This window comes from Thermothelomyces thermophilus, chromosome 2, assembly GCF_000226095.1.
Source record: "Thermothelomyces thermophilus ATCC 42464 chromosome 2, complete sequence".
Classification (NCBI taxonomy): Eukaryota; Fungi; Ascomycota; class Sordariomycetes; order Sordariales; family Chaetomiaceae; genus Thermothelomyces; species Thermothelomyces thermophilus.
This window is the reverse complement of record NC_016473.1, coordinates 4,406,716-4,431,630: the sequence shown is the minus strand read 5'-3', so window position 1 is coordinate 4,431,630 and position 24,915 is coordinate 4,406,716. Positions and strand designations below refer to the sequence as shown.

Genomic DNA, 24,915 nt, shown 5'->3' with positions numbered 1-24,915 from the left:
GGGGAGCTAACACAAGCCAAAGCCACAGCCAACATGCCCTTGGTTCTGCGCAAACAGCTCCCCGTTAAGAATTCTCGGGTTGTCGCCATGCCTCGTAATGGGTTATGAGGGCCGGTCTTGGGCATGCAAACTCGAGGATTTCAAAGACTGCTAGCAGGGCAGAAAGACACGAAACAGTCACTGGCTGTAGATCGAGTAATTACCTAGATAGGACCCAAGGGAGCGAGTTGAGATCAGGATGAATCAAAGATACCCTTTCAAGCCACCGGGATATTCCTTACCGTCGTAAAGACACAACTTAATGCTGTTCTTGTTTTCTCTTCTCTCTCTCTCTCTCTCTCTCTCTCTCTCTCTCTCTCTCTCTCTCTCTCTCTGGCCTTTCCCATTCTTTTCCGCTACCAGTTCCGAGAAGCGCTCTACAAGTGCTGCCCAGTTGTCGCAAAATAATACAAGTCAACAAAGTACAACCGCCGGCGGCAGCCCTCTCCCAGATAGCATTCGCGGCTCGGCCGGGCCTGGCCAGCGCAACAACCCGAAAGGGAAAAAAAAAAAAAAAAAACATAAAATAAAAATCCGCTCCCAATCGTCTCCTTTAAGCAACGACCGGCCCTTCAGTGTCCACCTGCATCGACCCTTCTTTCCCGTCTGGCCCCTCCTGCCCCTGTGCCTCCCCCGGCCCTTGCGGCCCGCCCGACGCCTCCTCCTGCTGCGCCTTTCTCGTCCGCTCCTTCTCCGCCTCGGCGAGGAACGCCTCCTCGATTGCCGCCCGCCGCCGAAAGACGCGCAGCCAGCGCTCAGCCCACCTCCGCACCAGCCGCTCGCCCTCGCCGTTCCCCTCGCCCTCGCTCGCCTCCATCATCTCGTCCTTGCTGCCCGTCGCCCACGACGAGAGGGCGTCCTCGATGGTGGCAAACAACGCCCGCATCGCCTTGATCTCGCGATCGCGCGTGGCCGCCTCCTCCTCGGCGTCTTCTGCCGAGGCGGGCGAGGAAGGCTTGGTGACGAGCTGGCGCACGCGGCCCGTGACCTTGACGACGGTGTTGAAGACCATCTCGTACATGTAGGCGACCGAGAGCGCCTCGCCGCGGGTACTGCCCGCGCGGCCGACCAGGGCCCAGTTGATGACCGTCTCCGGGGTCAGGATGCTGTAGTTGAGCAGCTTCTCGATGATGCGGAGGGCGACGCCCGGGTGGGCGGACCAGTAGGCCATGGTGGCCGTGATGATCTGGGAGCGCGCGGCGTCCGAGGCGGCGCCCGCGTCGGCAAGCCGGTCCTTGGTGCGCTCGATGGCTGCGAGGACGTGGGAGAGTGACTTGCTGCCGACGTGCAGGACGCACGTCACGAAGACGTCGGTGCTCGCTACGAGGGCGTCGATCTCGCGGTCGATGGCCTGCGACTGGATGCGCTGGATCACGGCCTCGATCTCCTCGTCGTCGGCTTTGCGCTTGAGGAGACCGGCGATTTCGCGACCCTCGGCTGCGAAGGGAGTGTCTGCTTCGGGATTAGCTATCTAGTCAGGACGAGGAAGACCTAGGTGCAAGAAGCTTTTGGACCCACCGTCGCTGGCGAACTTGAAATCCGGCGTATCCTTCTCCTTTTCTGGGCCGATCAGCTCCTTGTACGGATCCGGCAGGGTATTCTTGATGCGCTGCGCGAAGCTGAGCCTGATCTCCTTGTCGATGGCCCCTAGGATGAAAGCCTTGCGAGGGTGCACGTCTGGCAGATACACATCATCCACCCACTCGGTCCACTTCCAAGTGAAGCCGAAGTTGCTAAGATGGTGGGAGAACCAGTCTAGGAAGCGGGTCGCGAGCTCCAGGTCGAGGCGAGGCGAGTTCCGGTAGAGATAGCGGATGGCGCGCCCTAAACTCGGGGCTATCGCTGCCGGGGCGAGCTTGCATGCCTCGGTGAGGACGGAGTGGTAGTAAACCAGCTTCTGCTCCGGGTTCGGCAGCTGAAACAGCTGGGAGAAGACGGCATCGACCGCGACGTCTTCCGGCTTCCATGTCGACTTGGGCGGCTCGATATCGCGGAGCTTATCGAAGGGCGTAGCCCTAGCGGCAAACGTCCGGGGGGCGAAGTAGCAGTCCAGGTCGATCAGGTGCCGCGCGGTGACGTTGCGGTTGAAGTCGAGGACGTTGATGGTGTCCAGGAGGGCATCCCGGATCAGGGACGCAGCGACGTTGTTCAGAGGCGGCACCGATTCGACTTCCTGATTTGCGTAGACCGAAAAGTATATCTCGGGGAACAGCGGCCGTGGCCCGGCAACGACCGTCTTGGGAATGGCAATGGGGGGGAGCGCATGCTTGGCGGCATCTTCGAGCTTCGACCGCTGCTCAACCTCTCCCACCGGGAACTCCCACGGCCTCGGCAAGCAGGACAAGGTCCATCCGTTGTTGGCCTCGTTCTGCAGCTGGGTCTGCAGCAGCACGATCAGGCTCTGCGACTGGGGCGGGTTCTCGTCGCCAGCTTCCGGATGATACGGCTCGATGAGCGCCTGCAAGGTGTGTGGCTCGGAGGCGATGATCTCCGTCTTCTCCATCAGGTCCGCCGCCTTTTGCGCCCACTGGCCGGGCGCGGCGACCATGACGTACGGCAACGTCAGGAGGATGATCTTGACGATCTCGGTACCGATTGTCTGTGCAGCCAAAAGTCAGCGAAACAAGAACCCCTTCCTCCGCGCCCCTCCCACCGAACGAACACAGAGCCTTTTCCTCCTCTTTCCCCCAGTATCCCACACTTCCTACACACTCCCAACCCGGAATTTGTAACTCACATCCTCCGAGCTCGCCGTCTGCAGGTCCACCGCCCTCGCGAATAGCTCCTCCAGCAGGGGGAACACGCCCTCGCCTTCGAGGCACCCCTGCAGACAGGCCAGCAGCTTCAGGTACAGCTTCACCTCCCTCCACTCGCCCAGGCCGATCTTCTCCTCGACGAGACGGGCCAGCTTGGCCAGCAGCATGTCGACGACCTCGGGGCGGGTGGCGTTGGCGAGCAGGACGACGGCGGCGACGAAGGGGGTCTTGAGCGGCTGCTCGACGGCCAGCTGGAGGACCAGGTCGACAAAGTTGGTGCGCAGCAGCTCGTCATCCCAGTTGTCGGTGAAGAGGGTCGCGATCGACGCCACCTCTTCGTGCCACGGCCGCATCGGATTCTCGGCGATGGCTATGAGCTGCTTGCGCACGCGAACGTGAGGCGGGGCGTCGTAGCGGCGCCGGGGCCCGCGCCGGTCGTAGTCGTCATCGTCTGCGAGCGGAAAGGGGAAAGAGGGAAATGTTAGCTGGCCTACCTCTTCTCGCGAGAAATAAGAAAGCGTAGGTGGGGTAAGTGGTTGGTTTAGAGGAGCGGATGGATCAATGAGATGTATGGATGAGTTGGCGGGTAGGCGATTTGGTTTGGTGTGAAATAACGGGCAAGAAGCTCTCTCTCTCTCTCTGTATGAAGCTACCAGTGCGCCCGGACGGTCGATTCCCTTCCTCGAGACAGTACCAAAACCCCCCCCCCAAAAAAAAAAAAAAAAAAAAAAAAAGACACGGGGTGCGAAGCTAGTGCCATGGTGTGAACTCGAATCCCACTCACCTCGGTAGCGGCGCTTCTTGGGATTGTAGCTGCTGCCGCCGCCCCTGCGGTCGTAGTCCGCCATTGAAAGTGAATCTCCTGATCTTGGAAGCAGCGGCAGTCGCAATGTTACGTGAGGCAGCAAGTGAGTATGAATCCGCGATGGCGAATGGTTGTTTGTCGACGGAGGGTTCGCTTGTTTGCGTACAGGCAGCGGAAACAATTGCTTGCGATGCAGCCCCCAAGAAGTTGCAAGGCCAAGCGCGAATCCCGAGTGGGTCTCTCAGCGCGCTGCTGCGGGCTCCCGGTTTCCATGTAATTTACGGAGTAGAGTGTAAGGTAGGTACGGAGCACTTCTGATTCCGGGAACATTCGTGCTTCGTACAGTACTACTGATACATTACAATACATACATGCAGATATTACCCTAACCAGTACTCCGTAGGCAATTAGTCCACTTGGGATGTTCTCGACTGAAATGCCCGACCGAGACACTCCCCGTCTCTATTCTGCCCATGACACCTACTTTTCTTGTAGAAACAAGTGGAAGGTCTTTACCATGTCGGTGGTAATGAAATGCAGCCGCACAATGTCTCGGTGGCCCGGCATTTAGAGAGCACTTCTCTGATCTGTGACGGTCAACGATCCGGATATAGCATGGCCTCTCTCGTTTTGTGCTTGGATAGCCCTAGTGATGATGTCGGGCATGTCTGACACGCCGCCGCGCATTCTGGGTGCTCGCAGCGGGAAGATGAGCCCCAATATCTCAACGAGTGTCTGTTGACTTCTCGGGAGATCCCGCGGGGGATTCTCTCGATCGGTTCCATTACTCGCGCGATTATCTCTACTCAGCTAATAGTCCCAAGAGGCACGGCGCTTGTCCTGCGGGCAGGATATCAAGGTAAAGGTTCGGGAAAGATGACAGTTGTGCTCACAGGCATGGCTGTCTTGAACCTCGGGACGAAGTCCACTGGAGTTTGAGCCGGACCCAAGGTCTAAGGGAAACATGAGGCTTGTGAGCGGTATATGTACATACATACATACACACATACGGGTTAGTAGTCCACCGTGATAGGTAAGCTAATAAGCTACCTAGTAATCTAAATGATCATGCAAGTTTCGGGTTACATTATGCCTTCACCGGAAAGGAAAAGCACCGTTAAGCTACACTCTATCATCCTCTCTCTCTCACCTTCGTCTTCTTGCTCACCAGCCGGCCAGGAGACGAGGTAAAGGTGCAATTAGATACCTCTTCTCATTCACGTCTTCAGATGCAAGACACGGACTCGAGTGCTTACCCTCTCTCCCCAAACCAAATACGGAACACAAAAAACCACTTCCGCCGGAAGAGGGTGCTGCAGGCCCTAGAGGATTAAAACCAAAGGAGGCAAGAGAAAGGGGGCCAGGGAGGATGCACAACAGAGCCAGCCAGGACTCAACCAACCGTTCCGGGGTTCTTGCGGATAACAACACAACATCATCCCGTCCCATTTCTTCTCTGCTTCTCTGCTTTCTCTCCTGTGCTTTGCTTGCTTTGCTAAATAATCATCATCATCTAACCCCCACCAACCCAAACCAAACTAGGGCCTCCCAGACGCGCTTCGCTACCTGATGTCCATCGCTTCCTCCATGCCGGCCTGCTCCTAAACGAGCCACCCAAATCGCTGTCCCACAAGCACACCGAGAAGCCTGTCCACTGGTAGAGAGGGGAAGGCGGGGCCCGCAGGGCCTAACCGCCAAAACATCCCGATCACTACCAAAAGTAAAAAGAAAAGAAAGGAAGCAAGATAGAGTTATATGCTGCGCCTAATCCCATCAATAGCTGTTACCCGGCGAAGACAAGACGGAGGGTGACGGCGAGAAATTTCTCCTGAAGGCCGCAACAAAGGCGAGACGGCCGTAGCTAGCAAAGGTGATGTCCTTCTCGATGCACGGTCCCGGCCACGGCACCAAGGACAGTGAAGCCTTGCCCCGAGAGAGGTCGGAGGGGGTTGGATGAAGTAAGCAAAAGCCATCTCGGTCATGCAGGGAAGAAAAAAAAAAGCTCTAGAACGAAAGAAAAAAAAGAAGAAGCGAAGAGAGAATGATAGGTGAAACCGTGGTCCAGCGGTACGTTTTCCCTCCAGCACGGCCCTCTTTTTAACCACCCAATTTTTTTGGTGCTTGATCTTGTGAGGAGGATGGACCGCCCGCGGATGATGGCCTGCGCCTCGGATTCTCGTCCAGCCTACCGCCTCCGCACGCATCCTTCGACACAGCTTGTAGGGAACAGGTGGCCTGAGTGGGGGGGGGGGGCCTCAAATCGCATCGCCCGGTTGGCTTGTCCGTCGCCACCTCATTGCTCGTGTGGGTATCTCAATGGCAATTCTTTTTCTGTCGTGATCATGAACGGGCCGAGGGGGCCGAGAGTCGCTGCCTCCGACTACATCTCGGGGACGATACTCTGCTGGCGAAGAACAGCATAAAACTCCCAACATAGCCGACACTGTTGAGCCGTAACTCGACTGAACGGGGCACCGTCAACCATGGCCAACTCAGTCTAGCTTAGCCATCATCTCCTGCTTCGTCATGGGCGTGAAGTTGTCAATGTCGAGACCGCGCTTCGCGAGCTCTGGAACCATGTGAGGGGGCACAAGCTGGTGGTTAAGGTGAGGGGCGATCGACAGCTCTGTGGCGAGGCATATGGTCAGCATGAGAAGCTCGTTGGGAAAGGGGCCAGGCGGAGGGGAAGCAAAGTCCTACCATGGCGCGAGAAATCGAACAAAGCGGGAAGGTCGCGGAGCTGGCCCGTCCCGTGTCTCGAATCCGGAAGCTTGGTGTTGGGGTCCCGAAGTTCGTCGAAGAACGGATGCACCATGGCATCAATGGCCGCCAGACGCTCTGTCGGGGTGTACTCGAGTAGCCGGGCGATCAGGTCGATAGCATTCGCGTCCGCCTTCCGGAACACTTTATTGAATGGATGGGGCTTGATCTGAGGGAACTTATGCTCCATGTAGTTCGGGTTCATGGTCCGGATCTGCTCGCGGGTCGGCGTACCCAGGACCTTGATGATTTCCACAAGCTGGTCGATGCCGGATTCTCCGGGGAAGAGTGGTTGCCCCAACATCAGCTCGGCCATGACGCACCCGGTAGACCACACATCTGGTGGGCTCGGTCAGTCATTTGTTGCTACACGCAAAGTGCTCGGGAGATCGCGGCTCGGCACTCCCCCGCACGGGCCTGCTTACCAATCTTGGTTGTGTAGTTTGTCGCGCCAAAGATCAGCTCCGGTGCTCTGTAGTACCGGGAGCAAATGTACGACACGTTGGGTTCGTTCTCCACCAGAATCTTCGCACTGCCGAAGTCGCAGAGCTTCAGCACCCCGGTCGCGGGGTCCAAGAGGAGGTTCTGCGGCTTGATGTCGCGGTGGCAGATGCCCTGCGAGTGGATGTACGCGAGAGCTCGGAAGAGCTGGTAGATGTACAGCTTGACCTCCAGGGTCGGCATGGTCGTCTTCATCTTGTTGAAGAACCGCGACGCCCTATATACGGTCTCCGGCACGAACTCCTGAACCAGGTTCAAATAGACCTCGTCCTTCTGTCATCTGATGAGCATGGCCCCACGTAACCCGAATGGTCAGCAAAGTAACTCACGCGCTCGCCGTTCGAGTAGTAGAAGGCTTTCAACTGCACGATGTTGGGGTGCCGCACGATCCTCATGATCTGCAGCTCGCGGTTCTTGAACCTCTTGTCCTGCAACACGCGCTTGATTGCCGCGTCCTCATTGCTGGGCGCAAGCTTGGTGTGGAAAACAACGCCAAACGATCCGTTACCGACAATCTTACACTGGGTATACTGTAGGTCGCGGGTCTCGCCGGTGATGCCATCTTGTACCTTTTCGCGGATCACCTCTGCCTCGCCCGTCAGCATGCTGTTTGATTTTGTGGGTTGGATGTTCGAGAACTAAGCGCAGTCTCACCTCCCATCCGCAGGGTGTTGAATGCTGCTGGCCTATTGGACGCCATCGCTGGGTGCGCAGTGAGTGCTACCGTCAGGGACAGCTAAACGGTACTGGTGATGGATGTGCAGTGGAATGGACCTCGAGCAAAGCTGGGTGTCGGCCGTGTTGGGCAACGGGCCGTCGAGTGGTGGTGGGGTGGCGAAGTTGTGTGGCTGCCGGGCTCTTGATTATGGCCCGTGTTGGATTGCGGCTGCGAAAGCAGCAGGCGCGCGGTTCGCGATCGAATTGACCAATTTCTCTCAAAACTGTGAGACTTGTTTGGGAAGCTGGCGGGTCGTTGCCCGATGCCGGGGTGTTGGTTAACGGGGCGGGAGCGATGCACTTGGCCGCGCGGGACTAAAATCGTCCGGGGAGCTGATGCAGCACGATGCGGGCTGCGACAGACTCCTAAAGGTGATGTGTTGCTGAAAGAACTGCTAAAGTATGGCCTTGCGGTTAGATGAAGCGTTCTGGGAACTCGTGAATCATGCAATGATCTGGTGATGTACTGAAGAAATCGAGTCGAGGTGTTCCCGACGCAAGGTGGAGACCGTGCGAGTGTTGCAAAGAAGGAAGGAATGCGAGGGGCAGCAAGAAGGGTAGGTGGGTTGTGAAATTCAGAGGTCGGCCAGGTTTTGGTGAGGTTTTGGAGGGGCGGGCGCTAGCTCAGCGAAATGACGGCGGGGAACGACAGGGCACTGCGTGTGGCGACCACCCACAGGGGCAGCCTGGGGTGTTGCAGCAAGCGGCGCAGGCCGGGGTCAAGTGGCTTCGTGGGGATGCAAGACCCAAATGGGACTGGAGAGAGAGAGAGAAAGATGGCGCTGGGGAAAGAAAAGAGCAACGAGCACCAAGCACGCACCACCCACTTTGCTGCAACGGTGGACGCCGCGAGCAAAGAAATGGCCGACAGCGTTATAGTGCACCGCTCGCCCGAATCGTGAGATGGAACCTTGGATGAGGATAAGACTAAAGGGAAGAGGAAGAAGACGCAAAGAAACACGGGACAAAAGCAGAAAGACCGGAACGAAGGAGCAGGACGGATCGATGTGTGCAGCGCAATTGCTCTCTGCTCCGCAATGCTGCCCGCTGCTGCTGTTCCTGATCCTTATTGTTGTTGTTGTTGTTGTTGTTGTTGTTGTTGTAGCTGCTGCTGCAACAAAAGAAAAAAAAATCCTGCCATAGCATCACTGCCTTGCCTGTTGCAGGCCCGCGCATCTGGTGAGGTCAGATGGCCAGGGACTTGGCGCGCCTGCAAGATGGCCGCAGCCAACCAGCGCAAGGTCAAATGAGGGGTTGAAGCCGGGAAGGGGCAAGGGTTGGCAGGCAGGTGAGTGTTTCGGGACCGCTCGGTGAGACCGCAGAATAGGCAATGGGAAAGGGGCACGATGTTGAAACCGACTGCGGGAGACTTCAGACAACTTACACGCTTGCTTCCGGTGTTGCAGCGAGGTTGTGTGCAGAACTGTCGGGTTTGGAAAAGAGAGATTGGCGAGCTAGACGGAGGGTTCTGCTCGCGTGGTGAGGGGTTCCAATTGCCCCGGGCCGTTCGTCACTCTGGATCTGGGTTTGGCTCCAGCGCAGGGTTGCCAGGGTGGCTCGTGTGCCTCCAGGTTTGTCGAAAGTGGTAACTAATGGAAATGGCTCCCGTTTGGTTGGCCCACGGCTGGTCGTTGGGTCTTAGTTTCTTCCGGCGGCCTCAAGCTTCACTTTTCAGCCTACTGACATTCGATGGCAATGCACTCTCGATGATCGGCAAAAAGAAGGAAAGCCAAGTCGAGTTGTTGTGGCCAGGGATGAGGTTAGATGCAAGCTCAGCATGCCCTGGGCGGGCCATGGCAGTAAGTCTGTGCCACTTGAGCGGCGTCACTGACGATGCTCGAGCGGCTGAGACGGCCCGGGGCAGGGCGTCTCCACTAACCTTCAGGTAGGTACCTTACCTTGTGTGGATATGCATATTTCATACAGTACAGAGCGCCTAGCTGCGAGGTACTTATCTAGTACGCAGAATGTTATATGCGCCTTACTTCGAGGAGAGAAGTGATGCAAGAGGAAGCATCCCACGGTCTGGCGCTACGTACTGCAAATATAGCAGTATAACTTCAAATCCCAGAGCTCTTTCCAAGGTATCAAAGGGGAGAAGAAACCTGAATGTACCTTCGTGGAATAACAAATCGAGAGGTGCTGACTGTCAGGCCCCTGCGAGGCCCGATGTGGAGCAGGGTGGTATTGGTCACCTGCTCTCCCCAAGTCTTCTCAAACGCAAATAGCTTGGGGCTCCAGAACCCGCCACTTGAACGATGCTGGATGATCAATTTGCAATTGGTGAAGCGCAAAGACCCAATATCATGATACATACATTCGAATCGTTTTTCTACTTATTCAAGGCCCGCAGATATGAACACATTGCTAGGTAAATTTTCTATTTAAAATCGAAAGCTATTGACCAGAACACGGCTGTCGCTCTTTGCAGCGCGGAAGCTCGAAGCATGCAGTGGCGGACTTTGTTCAGGCTCTTTCAAGCAGCTGACCCAGAACCAGGCCGTACGAGCGGACCTACACAGGAGTTACTTCATACAAGACGTAACAGGCCAGGCCTTGCTGACACATGATTGTTATTGGAAAAGCCGCACGTGGTCTCCAGACCCGAGCCAAGAAAAGCCAATACTACCGTGCCGAGTTCTTATGAAAGTGATGTGGTATGTATTTCGTATACGGAGTACAACTCAGCTTTGCATGCCGCTCAGCAACCGTCTCCCCCCCCAGGCTGCCTTCGGCAAGCTGTTCGAGGCATGATCAAGTCATGAAATTGAGGCTCTGCTTCGGTACGGCCCTGGAAACCGTGCAGCAGAAGAGTGAAGAACTGTACTGGGCAATTGGGTTGCCCGAGGGGGTGCTGCGGTTTGTCACATCATAACCGCAGCGTCCCGTTTTGCATGCGTACCTGAGTTATACCTCCGGTACCTCCTCGTCTTCACCGAAGCAATTTCCCATCCTTTGAGATTCAGCAGGTTGTCAGCCTTTCGGATCATTGCTGGGGTGCTGCTGCACAAGGGCCAGCTCGCTCTGCCCCGAGTAGGTTCTCGTTCTCATAGGGTTTGTTCCTGGACTTGATCCCCTTCCCGGGCGCTCTAGTGTACCCTTCCCCACTCTGACTGCAGCAAGTTACCGATTATTCGTTGGCTGGGCGCCCGCCTTGTCGACCATGTTACCAGTGTGTTGGAGGGGCGACGATGGTGGGGCAAACAAGATTCAATTGTCTCGCTTGCTCACTCGGTTGTAGTGTCATGAATGAAGTACATACCCTACATACCTTAACCGAATCGTCCGACCGTGATTAACAAATAGCTTACCGATGCAGCGCCCCGCCAGCCACGACAGAAGAAGCGCTGTGCTGTTGATGCCTTCTGGTGCACTGCGTACTCGCTACGGAACACGCTGTAAAGAACTCGCTGCGGCCGAGAGTGTCTAGTACCTACATACTTGTAAGGGAGCTATTCGTATCCACCCAGCGTCGAGACGAGGATACGGCCGAGGTGTACTCCGTAGTGTTATAAAGGAGTGCGCAGACAGGGATAGCCGGTCACAATCTCCGAGACCGAGGATACGGGACTGGTTCAGGTCGTTCTCGAATGCCGCTGTGTTTACACTAACTCGGCCGAAGGTAGTCCGTACAATGTACGCAGTAAATACGGATTCTGGATACTTTGGAAGACATTCATCCGGTGCCATTGCGATTCCGCAGCCCTGCAGGCTCCATTAAAGAAGCGAGGGGCAACACGGGGCGGCAGCTGCCCTGAGCCTGCCACGCAAATCGAGATCCCGCTTCAGGCAGGGGTCTCTGGTTCTGATTGGAAGTCAAGAGCAACACACACGACGTTCACCCTGCGTCATCGAATGACGGGACTCTGCAAGCAACACACTAAAAAAAGACCCAATAGCCCCATTCCAGGCTGGTGGTCTTTGCCCACCAGTTGTGCCCGACGCAATCCCGTCACGGCCATTTCTGCATGCGTTGTTCTGCTACATCTGGACTTGTACGAAAGGTGGATCTCTGACGCGCTTTGTAGGTCCCATGACCATCTCGAATGAGCGAATCCACCGGGGTGCGGACCAGGAGCATCGTGGCTAGAACCGGAGCCTGTCTGTTGACAGGACGTCGCGGTCAATAGAAAAGACGCGGCCTGGGCATCATCGACTGTCCGAAAAGCGGTTGAACACCAGGGAGTGCATTGGCGAATGGGAAGCTCGAGAACGAGACCAGGGGTGATGACAGATGGCTGGAACTGTTATCCGTAGTGTAAGGAGTAAGAAGAGAGGGACCTTGCCCAAACCGAACCACCATGGCTGAAATCCGTCATCGGCTGTGAGTGCCTAAAGTTCACTGCAGAATAGCGTCCGCAGGAACGACGCCGAGTAAGAACGGACCTGATCAGGATCTTTAGCAGCTTTGTAACTATAGTGTGGTGTATCTACCAGAGCACAGATACTGACATCTTGGCCATGACCTCGGAAACGCTGATGAGAGTTTCGGAACATTCCGTTAACGACTGCGGTCTCTGTGGATGTGGTCTCCATTTCGTGCCCTGCTAGCTCCGGATGTATGTACACCATAGAATGGAGTCAGGGGCAGAAGGATGAGTATCTTTCTCATGTCTTTTGAACTTGGGGGGACACAAAGCCGCTTCTTACCGAGAACACAACAACCACGAGATTGAATCGAAGATGTACCTACATACACAAGAGAGAACAAATCGAAAAGGTAGTGTACCTGGCGGCCCAGCATGTGATTGCTGGGCCATGTGAGATGCTGAGATTACCTGCAACGTCCCGCGAGCCCAGGCCGACTGGTAAGCTTCAGGAATGCGGAATTACGACGATGTGCCGGGCTGCTTTGCAACCCCATCCCAAGTCGTTGGTAGTCTGTCTTCACACATTGTGGCCCAGGCAAGACCATAGAAATATACCAATGTTACCTGCGAAGAGATGTCAGGGCGGGGCCAAAGACTGGTGATTTCACCCAGTGTGGGTCACTTGCGCACAGGCCCCATCGCCGCAACTTCCAACTTTATAGAATCTGGACAACCTCGAGTCTCAGGGAACCTAAGAGAATAGGCAGCTGCGAGTATGCCTCTTCTTTACGAGTATGATGTTCACAGTAGCTCAGACGGAAACCACAATTCGTACAGAGAGAACTGGCTTACCAAGATATTGTCAATTTGATGTGCTCGCTCACTGCGCAATGCCACCACTGCTATGACCCACCGCGGAAATACCTGGCCATGCTTCTTCCCTACATATTGCTAACCGTTTAACGAGCCGTTTCTCTTGCATACAGCCGGCTTAGGTGCGCCTCCTCAACGAATTCCTTCTTCGGGGTCCTGGTGCTAGTGTGCTCGCGAGGCCGCACCGCACGAAACTCTTACCTTTCGGCATCATCAAGTTGACAAATCTATTCACGGGAAGCTACTCCGTATTTGGTAGGCCTCACAAACTACCGAACCCGGGCCATTGGGACAATGAACAAAAGTTTCTGACTCCTCAGTAAACGCACGAACCTGGGCAGCCGCCCCTCCCGCGGGGTTGGAGGACAAGTTCAACCACCAGAATGATGCAACTATGTAGTCCGGATGTAGTACACACTCGCAAGACCGGGTATAAGGCACCAGTGATCACCACCCTGTCGCGGTCGGCCGGCCCCCGCTTCGACATGTCTTTTCCACTCCTATAGTGCCCAACTATTCCTTCCCGTCTCGTCATCGCTGATCCTATGAATAGTCTTGATGGGCGGAGGCTGGCGGGGGTTATCGACAGTGCCCTACAAGCCAACAACTGCTGCTGCAACGCCCCGGTAGACTTACAAACTTACCAGTGCCTCATATTGGGTAGCACGCGTCGACCGTTGGAGGTACTCGTCGACTCGGCACTCAGGACAGCAGGGACCAATCATCTCTTGACTGCTTTGCATTTGTCGATAGGGGTGGTGGAGGAGGTCTTCCTCCCCCGACGGAAAACCTGACTTCGGTGCGGACTGGACAGAGGTCGTTTGCGTGTTCAGACGTTGGGCATCAGCAGGGACGTCCCGGGACTGCCGAGACAAAGCAACTCACCGCGCCGCATGTGTCATGCATGCGGCCCTTCTGTCCTCGTACCACGTCACCCAGCCCAATGGTCAACAACATTGACCCGATAGGAGGAAGGAGAGGGGGGAGAGGGGGGAATCGCATCAACGAGGACGCGAGAGGTCAGCTGCACGCGCGTCTGAAGCCGGACGGACAGAAAAAGAGGGGGAGGGGTAAAAGTGTCGAGTGCCAGGGTCTCTGTGAAACGCAAACTTGCCCGCCCTCATCTCGATCGCCGCCGCGTTCAGGGTCCAAGGTTGGAACTGACGAGGACCCTTGTTTTTTCTTTGCCGAAGTCCGAGGGCCGATTGCAGCTGGAAAGTAATTGGCCCAAGAAAGAAGGAGACTGCATGTCGCCTGCTTTCGGAGACGGCAGTGCAGGTGTTTCAGATTCCAACCCGGGCCGCGCGAGTCGTTTCCTGGGGCGGAGGGTTGCAGATCTGGTTCTACGGCAAACGCTCGTCGAGTCTGCGCAACTTTGTACGACCTTTCTCATTGTCAAAGAAATTTCTTCCGGTGTGTGCTCGATCGACATGGTCGCCGTCGTATTGTTGCAAAGTAGTTGAGGATGCCTCGCGGAAGGGCTCGGTGTTTGGGCCTGATGCCAACGATGAGGCTTCTGTGGCCTCGGTGTGACAATCGCATGGTCGCCACATCTCTTCGGTCGTCATCAAGGTACTCGACAATCCAGCCTTTGGATTATGCAAAAGGACGGATGATGATAACTCCTGCTGCCTCTAGCTCATCCATCGTAGCAAAGAACCTCGGTATGCCATATCAAGCGCAGAGAACGCCATATCAACGGACCGCTCAACATTCCGACCCGTGTCCCAAATAAGGCGAGCCTTCACCCTATGGCTTTCAAAGAAAAGTGTCCCTAGTGGTCAATAGCCCATACAAGAACGGCAGAGGTTGCAGTGATTATAATGCTATCACGACAGGGTTCAGAGAGAAAGGTTGTATGCATATTCGTCCTCCATGTTCTGGCTTACCCAAAGGACGACCGAGCTGAACGATCAGGTAAACGTCAGCAGCAATTCTCCATCTTTGTCTGTGGCTAGGGTGCGAGGGAGAATAGGGGGCCGTGGTAGAATGTCCAGAGGAATAAAATCAAGGATGGAAAAGATGTATGTGACTCGAGAGACTCACCTCAACCCCACCAAAGCGTTGGCAACCAGGTTCTCGACGCCCATCGTCAGAGCGGGGAAGGGGACGCCCGGGACGGCAAACTTGAGCACGAACACGGTCACGCCGCCGGCCATGCCCCCCGCGAGCGCCGCGAAGCCCAGGAAGAGCACGACGCGCGCCTTCCAGGCGACGCCCGAGCCCGAGTACGAGAACGAGTCGGCCGACAGCCGCGCCTTCTCGACGCTGTTGATGATGAGCATGCCCAGGCTCGAGAAGATGAAGGGCAGCCAGTCGACAAAGGTGACGTGCAGGTTGGAGCCGTTGAGGCCCGACTTGGACCAGACGGCCGAGTCGAGGAGGGTGTAGAAGGCGAGGGAGAACTGCGGGTGCCGTTTCGGGGAGGGAATTGGAAAATGGGCGCATCAGTCCGGAGTTCGAGGGTCCTCTCTTTTCCAAGAAGCGAAGAAGAATAAGAAGAAGAAGGGAGGCGAGGGACATGCAAAAAACGTACCAGGCCGCCAGCGGCATATACCCCCGCATTACGCGCCCAGACGCTGTTGAGCCATTCTGGCCTGCGGAACTTCCATAGGCGATCCTCGGACATTGTAATGGTTGGTTGCTGGTGTTGTTTGCTTGGAGGCAGTTTAACAGCCGACGGTCGGAGCACGCGCGACTGGGGCCAGACCGAGCCGATTGATCGTATTCGTGATCGTTGTGTAGACTTCAATCGAGGGGGCGTTCTACGACCGGGTCGGGCGGTATATCTCTCGACGGGCACCGCCAGGTCTAACGTTGGTTGCTGGATCTGGTTGATGGGAAGATCGATGCACGATGGCCCCGAGCTCAGCTCAGCTTGCTGGTGGAGAGGATGACGACGTTGGAGCGGCAGGCTGACCGACCCACCTGGCCAACGAGTTCTTGGCATCAGGGTGTGTGGAAGGATAGTTAACTACTGCGTACGGATTACACTACTGAACTCCGTACACGTGATCGCCTCGCTGTGTAAGTATGAAATACAAAATTACATACGCGACCTCGATGGCTGCCGCCAACCGCAGTCTGAGCTGGAAGAGGACCATTGATGGACTCGGCACAGATCCGTCGAGAATATTTCTGTGCCACTAGGGCGCGCGCGTTGATGAGGTCAAACGCAGTTCAGGATCAGACCGATTTTATCGGACAATGTATCAACATACCAAAGCAGAGTGACGGCCGACCATTGCGGTTCGGGTGAGGTAAAGTTGTTTAGTGCCTAATTTTGTTCCCTCCTTTTCCTCCTCCTCCTCCTCCTCCTCCTCCTCCTCCTCCTCCTGCTGCTCCCAAATTTGTCAGACACCGCGGTTTCACCTGCGCTTCCCCAAGATTCCTTATTCCGAGGCGGATAGAAAGAAAAGGAAAACGGCCGAGGCCACATTAGGTAGTAGCAGATAACCCCAAGGTAATAATGTACAACAGAAGAATCCTCTCACCTTCCTTGCCTCGCCTCGCGCTCTTGTTCAGCATACGCAGAGAGCGAAAACCGCCATGTAGAGGAGGGGGGGGATCTGGACAGAAAAGGACAAAGAACAAAAGAGCAGCAAAAGAAGAAGGAAAAGGGGAAATCAAAACAAAGCCCGGCACCTGCAAGAGCTCTCGGTTCATGCAGTGCGATGCAAGGCCGCAACCCCGGAGAAACTCTCGCAAAGGTTTTGATATGCAGCGGGAGGACTCATCGGAGAAGAATTGAAGCAACGCCGCGTTCAGAAGGAGGACAACATTGCCCCCAAAGAAAAACAAGAAACCCGGCTTCGTTTTTCGGTAACCCCCACCGCAACAAAAAAAAAAAAGTGTACGCCTGCAACGCCCGGAGTTATTTCCCCCGCCCGATGGATGTAGGATGTAGTGTAAAAGGTCCGTCGTAGGCAGTTAGTTCCACGTGCTGCTTGCTCGCAGTGCTCGCTTTCAGCTGGCTCATCACTTCGGTCGTGGCGTCACGCTTTGCCTCTTTGCCTCACCCAAATCGCCGCGCGCCACGTCAATCGATCAACTCAGATCTCGATCGTCTTCATCGGCTCTTCGATCCCGGATTCCGCGGCGGCAGGTTTCTTCTCGGCTGCCACCGGCGAACCGTTCGGTTGAGCTGTTTCCGGCTTATCCGTCTTTTCGTCGGAAGCGGCGTCGCCGTTGGCCAGAGCTGCTAGTCTGGGTGCGGCTCCCTTGGCCTCTTCGTTGCTCTGCCTCGGAGTGTCGACCTCGACCAGCTTCTCGGCCGCGCTTCCCGAGGTGGGGCTCCCAGCCCCCGACTCCTCCGCCACGCGTGCTAGTGGGCTCGGCTTGCCATAGCCGGGCCGGATGGGACTAGGGATGGGCGAAATGATGCCGGGACGCTGCAACGACCGGCCTCGGTGATCGCCGTTGGGTTCTGTCGACGGGTGGGCATAGGGCGAGTTCGGCGCGCTCGGCGAAGCGGCTCCGGGGGCCATCGACTTGCGCTTGCTAGCCGTGCGCCCGTACCGTTGGTCCGTCCGCCACCGCAGGATGTCGAAGTAGCTGGGCTCGACACGGGTCTGCTTGAACTCGCGCAGCTTGAGCTCGCCCGTGTCCTCGTCGACGAACCATCTCCCGCTCTTCAGATCGTCCGCGACAATTGCCAGGAAATGCGCCCACGACCGCGCGATCACGTACTTGGTGTCGTAATCGCGGCCAAACAGGATCACCTGACCCCAATGGCCCTTGGGCCCAGGCGCAAGATCGACGGCCAGATTGTTACCACCCCAGTCGCGCACGAGGGGGATCCAGGCCGGGTGCGCGTACGCCTTCTGGATGGCATTCGGGGGGACGGAGTCCTGGCGGGCCAGCAACTCCTGTCGCCAATTCGGGCGGGGCGATGTCGGGGCCGAGCTGGACGAAGCCGCTGCTGACGTAGACGCCTGGCTGCTGCTGCCGGCGCCCGCGGCCTTGGAAGGGACCGTCATCTGGGGGAAAGGCGGTTCGGACAGGAACTCGCGGTTGACCTTGCGCCAATTCTCCCACTCTTGCACGATCTCCTCGCAGTCCAGAAGCATGCCGCTGAAGATGATGCCCGTGGGGTTTCCGCCGCGCTCTTGGCCGTCGTGGATCTGGAGCGATTCCCGGACATCCTGGGGAAGCGAGCAATCGAGCTGGTACTCGAGCTCATTGAGGTCGTTGATGGTGCATCCTTCGCACAGCTGGTCGAACAGTTCCGGGTAGTGTTCCTCGGCCCACTTATCAATCTTGCTCCACGAACTGGCGACTGGTGGGGGCGGCGGCATGCCATCGCGGAAGGACTGCATCGGTATCTCGCCCGTGGGGCTCTGCATCTCGAAGCCATCGTCTGCACTCGCTTGGCGCGCAGCTTGCGATCTCAGGCCGGGCGAATAGGGCCCCGGAGACGAAACACGGCCGCCGACGGGATCGAGCGCGGAGGTCGACTGGCGACTTGATTCGTCGTGGTAGGGGGACGTGATGTCGGCACGAGACTCGCCGGCCGTCGCGATGGACGTCAGGCCGGCCCGCGCGTTCAGCGGAACGTGGCGCCCTGTCCGGTACGGGGAGTCGTGGCTGGAATCTGGGAGGTTGTTAGCATACGGTTAGGAGGACGGCCGAGTTTTAGTGAGGATGCTAACGTCGATCATTGCTGGTCATCGTATGCCAGAACGAACGGAAGGCGGAACCTATCCTGAAACCGGCACATGCTGTCAGTAATCGACAGACCAAATCGCGGTGTACCGGTTCCGGGATGCGTACGAAGTCATGTTGGGCGATAGGTATGGAAGTTGACACAGAAACAACGACGGCGAGCGACGAAGTTAGCTGGAGAAAAGAAAGACGGCGGGCGAAACGGCGTTCCCGGGCGACCTTTCGCACGGGAGACAATGTTCCGGTGAGTAAAAGCGAACGTGATGGTGTGACGTTTGTGATGTTGCCGCCACGACACCGAAATAGAAAAGAAGCGAACGGTCTATGCAGACCGAATGGGAATTTTCAGTGACGGCAAGGACGAAACGAGCGCTACGTCTGCATCGATGGCAATGATGTCGTGGGAGGCGGCAAGGGATCAGGATAAACGGGCGCGAAAGTTGCTTGTGGCTTCCAAGCTTTCCCCTATCGATCGGTTTGGAAGAATTCCAGCCAATGCAAGCCTTCCCGAACGGTGAGCCCGCCTCAGCACAGCATTTTGAAATGGAAAGGGGGGTTGCCAAGGGGGATGGTTCCCACTCCGGCTTGCGGTGGTGGGGCGTGACAGGCCGGGTCGCGTCTGAGCCAGCTGGGCGTTGTTGTTCTCAGCACCCTCGGGGTCCCGCTTTTGCAAAGACATTGCCAAGCATATCAGGAACCAGAGCCGCACGCCATTGGACAACGGTCTGGGTTCTGAGAAGACCCTGGCGTGAGCGCAGGAATCAGGGGCACCTGCTGGCGCCAATACCGCCGAGTCCCAATTGCGACCTTGAGAGGGGGCGAAAAGTTGCCGCCTTAGCAATGCAATTTCGCGGCTTTCGACCACTGACGCACCCCTACTCTAGTACACAACGTAACAGGAAGCACCAGGATTTTTGCATGCCGGGTCCTGCTCTCGATTGCTACGACGTCACTGTTGTAGCTTATTTTGGTCTGGTTTCCAATTTGACACTCAAGTCCACCGAACCTCCACTCCTCCCGCAGGACAGCATTAACTATATTCTGTCGGTGGCAATCAATCGTCTGGGGGGCTCCCGCCGGGACAGGCCCACGTAAAGGCCTCCAAGACTCGGTGCGATGGCCGACGGGAATGTGGGCAAGTTTGACCTTTAGATCCACTTTAACTTAATATGTAAAAGGGAGGGCGGGCGAGCAGCTAGTCAGCCAATTTTGAGGTGCGCTGAGCGAAGGGAGGAAGGCGAGTAGAGGGAACGAGGAATGGTTCGTGCACGATCATCCAGTTTCCATCGCACGAGTCCGGAGAAACAGTCAATCCATTACACTGCGAAATCATGATCAGAGAGAGTTTCGGTTGCCGTGGTTCTTGGCTGTTGACGTGCAGCCAGCGTAACGTAGTGTCCATTACTGGTACACTAGTGTTGTAGGCAAGTAACCACAGAGTACGGAGTGAGTACTATACTACCTAGGTAGTAACCTGGAATCTACGCAGTAAGTCAAAGCCCCACACCTCAGCTGGACAACGATCAACCAACTACTTCGCACCGTCAAACACCCCTCACATCGGTCCTGGTGTGTTGCTGTCGCCACTTCATGCTCACGATTGGATACGCTAAGTGCCCTTACCTCGCACACTGAGGTGTACTGTATTGTGTGTGTCGTGTTGTATGTAACTTCGTAGTCGGAACGGACCACCGCTGACCACTCCCGAGAGAGACCGAGGCCATCTGACCAAGTCAAGCCGTGGCACGGCCCGTGGTGTGTTTGTTATCCGACGACGTACTAGTAGGTAAGGTACTGTACTCCGTACCCCGTTAGGTAACATGTGGCACATTGAACGTGCCTTTCCGGCCAATCCCACAACTTCGTGCCATGCTTTCTTCCCTTTTGCAACGGGACACCGCATGCTCTGGCACTGTGGATGTTCAGGCTGCCAGTGAGCGGCGGCTGCGGTCCGTACCTGCGTCCGCGCGCCGCGTCGCACTGCAGCCAGTACCTATGGAAGCGCGGGCATGGGAACACCGCAGCCGATGCTCTGTGTATATCCATGCTTTCTTAGTTTACTCTGTTCCGGCTTGTTTTTGTTTTGTTTTGTCGTCCTTCATTTTCCAGAGTCCGAGCCATGGTGACCCTTTGAAACATTGAGCTCCGTGGATGCCTCGCAACACGATACTAAAGTTTTTTTTTTTTTTTTTAAAAAAAAAAAGGGGGGGGGGGTGCTTTGGCTCGTTGCTTGCATATCTATGGAAGCCATACACGTCCACTGCCTTGCACCTTGCCCCGAGTCGTAATATATTCAAACAAGCTTGTCAAAGAGGCCCTGCAATGCAGGCTGATGGGCTGTATGTACTGTACGGACTAGTCCGTACGCCTCTATTCAAGACAGGACGCTGTGCAGGTTGCAAATGTCGCAGCACGGATGTCCGAATCGGCCACGCGAACCCCGATGCACAACATCCCACAAGGTATCGTTCAGCCACAACAGCGCCTTTTTTTCTCTCAAGCCGTCTTAGACCCTCATGAGAAAAGGCTGGCCTGCTTTCACTTGCTGCCATACCAGAATTGAAACCGCCCCCTTTCGCTCGCCACCCAAACTCCACAACCCCTATTGCAGCCAAAAAAAAAAAAAAAAAAAAAATTCTACGCGTACCCGAGCTGCAGCCGACCTTGACAACAACTTTGACCGGCAGAACTTAGCTCTGCCACATATGCTCACTCAACCCCAACAGCTTATCCGCCAACTGCCTCTTCGCAGCAGCAGCGACGCCCCTCTCCGGATCCGCCAGCTGCTCGCTATAGCAGAGCTCCAATAAGGCCTTGAGCTCGTCATATGTGAACCTGACCCCCGTGGCCGCATTCTTGTGCCCGGCCGCGCCGCCAACCCCATCATTCCCGCCATCACCACCACCACCACCACCTTCAGCAGCAGCAGCAGCATCAGTAGCAGCAGCATCAGCAGCGGCCGTCCCCCCGGCCTTTTCCGCATGCTCCCTCGCCCTCGCCACGATCCCGTCCGGCCCCCGTTCAAACAGCTCGAAGTACTCCATCGCCCTCGCCAGCTCGGCCCCGGGCCCGTCCTCGATGTTCTTCAGGTTCTGCTGCAGCACCAGCACGTTCAGCCGCATCCGCCCGCACCCCTTGCTGTTCATCGGCGCCGTCATGGGCGCGTTCCGGATCAGGTAGGCGTTGATCAGGAGGCCGAGGCCGGTCCGCAGGAAGCGCACCTCGCGCTCGCGCAGGATGTGCGACGTGGTCTCGTCAAAGGCCACCATCTCGGCGTTGAGCTGCAGGATCTGCCGGTCGGGCTCCGTCACCTCCTGGTCCAGGAGGTACGGCGCCGTCTGAGACGGCGAGAGGGCCGTGTGCAGGGAGTGGAGTATGCGGCAGCGGACCTCGGAGTGCAGGGTTAGGAGAGCCGTAGTGGCGAGGGAGGTATACGAGGTCAGGATGTCATCAAATGATCTAGTCCGGCCGGGGTCTGGTCAGCTTTTCATCGTTTATTAAAAAAAGAGGGTGGTGTGGGGAGGACCGAAGGGGGGAGTGGGGAAGGCCGAAAGGGGGACAAAACAAAGATGGAAGTAGGCGTATAGGTTTACGTACTGGACGGTTTCTTGCGTCATTGGGAGGTAAACCGGGCCTCCTTCCGCAGTGGCCTTGTTAGGGTCATTGAGCAGCGTCCAGCGCTTCTTTTCGGGCTTGGAGAGGCTGGAGCGGGACGAGTCGGTTTCGTTTTTGGTGATGTGCCGCAGGCCGGATATCTTGACCGAGAGCCACTTCATGCTAGTGTACAGCAGGCAGAGCGATGAGATGGTGTCGCGGTCTTGGATGATGTCGCTCGCGTCGAGCGGTTTCTCCTTGCTGCGCGCCATGAGCAGATCGGCCTCCTCTTCTAGCAGTTGGAGATCTGCCCCTTCGGATTCCCACAGCTTCCGCATCGTGTCGTGTATTTCGCTCGGTTCGAGCGCCAGGACGGCAGAGGCTCGCAGTTCCTGGGTGCTGGATGCTTCTGTCTGGGTCTTGGTGACTAGCGCCTTGTACCAGGTGAAGCACCTGTCGTAATACCTCAGCATCTGCGTGATGATGAGCGAGCTGAGTGCCTGGTCGTGAGGGATTGTGCCGAGCATTCTGCAGAACGCCGTCACGATGGTAAAGAAAGCTGTCGTGCCCTTGAAGACCGGCCGTTTGGCAACCCGTGCCCATTCCGAGTCCTGTAAGAAGGCATCTGCCTCGCCAAAGACGGTGTCGCTGAGCTTGGCGAGCGTCTCGTCGAGCTGCGGCTGAAAGACGTTGACGAGGAAGTTGTCGAGAAACGTTGTGAGCGTGCTCGTTGCGAGGTCGGATCCGGGCGGGACGATATTCTTCAGGCGCTGGAGGAAGATCAGGGTGGGCGGCAGCAATAGGCTCATGTTGAAGACGCTGGGCTCTACCAACGACTTGTATGTTCCGCTGCCTTGACCGCCGCCATAACCAGCCGTGCTCTTTCGGGCGACAGTGGGGTCCGATCGTGGGACCACCAGACCCTTCTTGTTGTCGCCCTTCCGCGAGTTGGAGGTCAAGCCCGGAACGGCTGCCTGGATGATGCCGTCCAGGGCCTCGTACTCGGTCGCCATCTCGGGCGACTTGGCGTCAACCTCGGAGAGCTTGAAGAGATGCTCCCGAGCTGCATCCTTGCCTCCGTTCAACCCCAGCCCGGGCCTTGGCGATGAGCGGAACTGGTACACGTCGGCATCCGTCGTGACGTAGTTGTGCAGCAAGGAGCGAATCTCGTTCTGATACAGATTCCAGAGCTCTTTGAAGCTGCCCAGCAGCGCAATGTTGTTCCCCGCTCCCTCGCGGCGGATCAGAGCCTTGATGGACTCGTGGAAAACGCGGTGGCCCTCGGCGATGGCTTCGAATTTGCCATAGAGCGTCCACAAGAGGTCGTAAATGACGTCCGCCCTCATCCGGGTCTCGCGCTGGCCGTAGATGTGTAGCCCGTGGGAGCCATGAGACCCTCCCCGCAACGAGCTCGGGTGCTTCTGGTCGATCTCGTCGATGGTCTCGTTGACTACAGAGAACAGTTCGACAGGCAACCTCTGCTTCAGCATGTCGACGGCCGACTCTAGTCTCCCTAGTCTGTTCAACGACTCGACCAGCAAGGTGATGTAATAAAAGGTATCGGCCTCGGGGTTCTTGTGTGGGTCCTCGGTAACCGGGCGGTCCCAATCGATGGCGTCCAAAACGGCATGGAAGGGGGGCACAGCAGGCGCGTCCTTGAAGGCGTCGCCGGGGGCGCCCTGGCACTTGGCCAGGTTCTGCCACCGTTCCTGGCAGTAAGGGGACTTGAGATAGAGGTGCTCGTGCAGCTCCTCGACCAGTATATCCATCAGCGCCGTCTCCTGGTTCGCCAGATAGTTGCGCAGCTCGCTCAGCGCCCCAATGTCGTCCAGCTCCGGCTTCGTCAGCTTGCGCAGCGCGTTCTGGAGGACCTCGACCGCGGTGAGAAAGCGCTTTTCGGATATCCTGGCCTCGAGCTGGTCGGGAACGGTCCGTAGATCGTCAAGCTCGTTCAGGGTCTGCAGAACCCCGTCGTACATGCGGGACGTGGCGTGCAGCTTCTTGAGCTCCGGGTCTGTCGCGCAGAGGGCCGCTTTGGAGGCGGCCAGCGACTCCTTGAGGGCGCGCACCTTTTTCTGCGACGTTTGTATGCTCCCCTGAATCTTGTGAAAGGTGCCGATCGAGCTGTTGAAGCCCTGGTGGTATTCATGTACGATCTTCTTGAGCGAGTCCTGCAGGTACTGGTGCGTCCGCTGGAAGTCGCGGTACTCGTGGGCGCGGCCCACGGAGCTGGTGTCGAGCAGCTGCAGGGCGAGCTGGACGGGGATGCAGTCGCTCTCGCACATGGCGGGCCATTCCCGCTTGATCAACTCGAGAACCTTACTCATCTCGCGTTCGGCACTCGTCTCCTGGACTCGCTGGGCAGACCGCGGCGGGGGGTCTGCGCCGCGGGCAGCAGGAGCGGATCGCGGGTTCGTCCGCCCGGGCGATGGCGCATAACGGTCGCTGCCATAGTCCTCGCGGTACGGGTCGTACTCGTCATCCTGGCGGTCGAGGTTGCCGTAGCCGCCGTTGCGGTACGGCTGGCCGTATCTGTTGGACATGGTCGCTATTGCATCGAGGGGTCCGTCATTCTCGACTTCGTCTGGTAAAAGTAAAATTACAGCTCTTTGAGTGTGGCGCGTTCGTTGATTCGCGGAAATGTCGTATTGCGAGGTCAATGGCCAAATATTCGGGCTTGAATTACATCAAGCCTTGGGCTCGTTGAATGGCAGCGAGCCTAGATGTCACGGAGGGGGAGGAACTTCTGATTGCTCTCTGGGTTAGTTTTAGGTGCATGGCGGAGCTGTCACAGAACTGCGGGTTGTTTCGCAGTACGGATTACTAGTGCATACCTTACGCATGCCGTATTGTGTAAGATACAGGATACAGCCGACCGGTTGAAACCGTCTTTTGG

General features: G+C 56.8%; 5 protein-coding genes across 5 annotated transcripts; all 5 read right to left on the bottom strand.

The window, feature by feature from the left end:
- Window positions 1-341: 341 nt before the first annotated feature.
- On the bottom strand, window positions 342-3,784 carry MYCTH_2302387 (uncharacterized protein). Its single transcript, XM_003662103.1, has 4 exons — window positions 3,580-3,784; window positions 2,777-3,246; window positions 1,558-2,638; window positions 342-1,491 (listed from the first exon to the last, which is right to left on the bottom strand). The coding sequence occupies exons 1-4, from the start codon at window positions 3,641-3,643 to the stop codon at window positions 593-595; spliced, it is 2,514 nt and encodes an 837-aa protein (XP_003662151.1). The 5' UTR covers window positions 3,644-3,784; the 3' UTR covers window positions 342-592.
- A 2,164-nt stretch (window positions 3,785-5,948) lies between these two features.
- Window positions 5,949-7,885, bottom strand: MYCTH_2302383 (uncharacterized protein). Its single transcript, XM_003662102.1, has 5 exons — window positions 7,516-7,885; window positions 7,191-7,447; window positions 6,786-7,134; window positions 6,301-6,699; window positions 5,949-6,226 (listed from the first exon to the last, which is right to left on the bottom strand). Exons 1-5 carry the CDS (start codon window positions 7,559-7,561, stop codon window positions 6,093-6,095), a joined length of 1,185 nt encoding a protein of 394 aa, XP_003662150.1. The 5' UTR covers window positions 7,562-7,885; the 3' UTR covers window positions 5,949-6,092.
- A 6,014-nt stretch (window positions 7,886-13,899) lies between these two features.
- Window positions 13,900-15,663, bottom strand: MYCTH_78441 (uncharacterized protein). Its single transcript, XM_003662101.1, has 3 exons — window positions 15,298-15,663; window positions 14,808-15,166; window positions 13,900-14,666 (listed from the first exon to the last, which is right to left on the bottom strand). The coding sequence occupies exons 1-3, from the start codon at window positions 15,388-15,390 to the stop codon at window positions 14,603-14,605; spliced, it is 516 nt and encodes a 171-aa protein (XP_003662149.1). The 5' UTR covers window positions 15,391-15,663; the 3' UTR covers window positions 13,900-14,602.
- Window positions 15,664-16,662: 999 nt separating this feature from the next.
- On the bottom strand, window positions 16,663-18,673 carry MYCTH_2302376 (uncharacterized protein). The gene is made up of 3 exons (XM_003662100.1): window positions 18,534-18,673; window positions 18,413-18,460; window positions 16,663-18,354 (listed from the first exon to the last, which is right to left on the bottom strand). The coding sequence occupies exons 2-3, from the start codon at window positions 18,429-18,431 to the stop codon at window positions 16,814-16,816; spliced, it is 1,560 nt and encodes a 519-aa protein (XP_003662148.1). The 5' UTR covers window positions 18,432-18,460; window positions 18,534-18,673; the 3' UTR covers window positions 16,663-16,813.
- Window positions 18,674-20,949: 2,276 nt separating this feature from the next.
- MYCTH_2302374 (uncharacterized protein) lies at window positions 20,950-24,775 on the bottom strand. The gene is made up of 2 exons (XM_003662099.1): window positions 22,023-24,775; window positions 20,950-21,884 (listed from the first exon to the last, which is right to left on the bottom strand). Exons 1-2 carry the CDS (start codon window positions 24,560-24,562, stop codon window positions 21,116-21,118), a joined length of 3,309 nt encoding a protein of 1,102 aa, XP_003662147.1. The 5' UTR covers window positions 24,563-24,775; the 3' UTR covers window positions 20,950-21,115.
- Window positions 24,776-24,915: the final 140 nt, after the last annotated feature.

Excerpts from the sequence above, each read along its gene's own strand:
- MYCTH_2302383 (XM_003662102.1), bottom strand. The coding sequence starts at position 7,561 with ATGGCGTCCAATAGGCCAGCAGCATTCAACACCCTGCGGATGGGAG. Across the intron at positions 7,448-7,515 it reads CAACACCCTGCGGATGGGAG|AGGTGATCCGCGAAAAGGTA; the intron begins GTGAGACTGCGC and ends CGGGCGAGGCAG. Across the intron at positions 6,700-6,785 it reads AAACTACACAACCAAGATTG|ATGTGTGGTCTACCGGGTGC; the intron begins GTAAGCAGGCCC and ends CGAGCCCACCAG.
- MYCTH_2302374 (XM_003662099.1), bottom strand. The coding sequence starts at position 24,562 with ATGTCCAACAGATACGGCCAGCCGTACCGCAACGGCGGCTACGGCAAC. Across the intron at positions 21,885-22,022 it reads ATGACGCAAGAAACCGTCCA|ATCATTTGATGACATCCTGA; the intron begins GTACGTAAACCT and ends CGGCCGGACTAG.
- MYCTH_78441 (XM_003662101.1), bottom strand. The coding sequence starts at position 15,390 with ATGTCCGAGGATCGCCTATGGAAGTTCCGCAGGCCAGAATGGCTCAAC. Across the intron at positions 15,167-15,297 it reads TATATGCCGCTGGCGGCCTG|TTCTCCCTCGCCTTCTACAC; the intron begins GTACGTTTTTTG and ends CGGCACCCGCAG. Across the intron at positions 14,667-14,807 it reads AACGCTTTGGTGGGGTTGAG|CTCGGTCGTCCTTTGGGTAA; the intron begins GTGAGTCTCTCG and ends CTGATCGTTCAG.
- MYCTH_2302387 (XM_003662103.1), bottom strand. The coding sequence starts at position 3,643 with ATGGCGGACTACGACCGCAGGGGCGGCGGCAGCAGCTACAATCCCAAG. Across the intron at positions 3,247-3,579 it reads CAAGAAGCGCCGCTACCGAG|ACGATGACGACTACGACCGG; the intron begins GTGAGTGGGATT and ends TTCCGCTCGCAG. Across the intron at positions 2,639-2,776 it reads AGACGGCGAGCTCGGAGGAT|ACAATCGGTACCGAGATCGT; the intron begins GTGAGTTACAAA and ends TTGGCTGCACAG.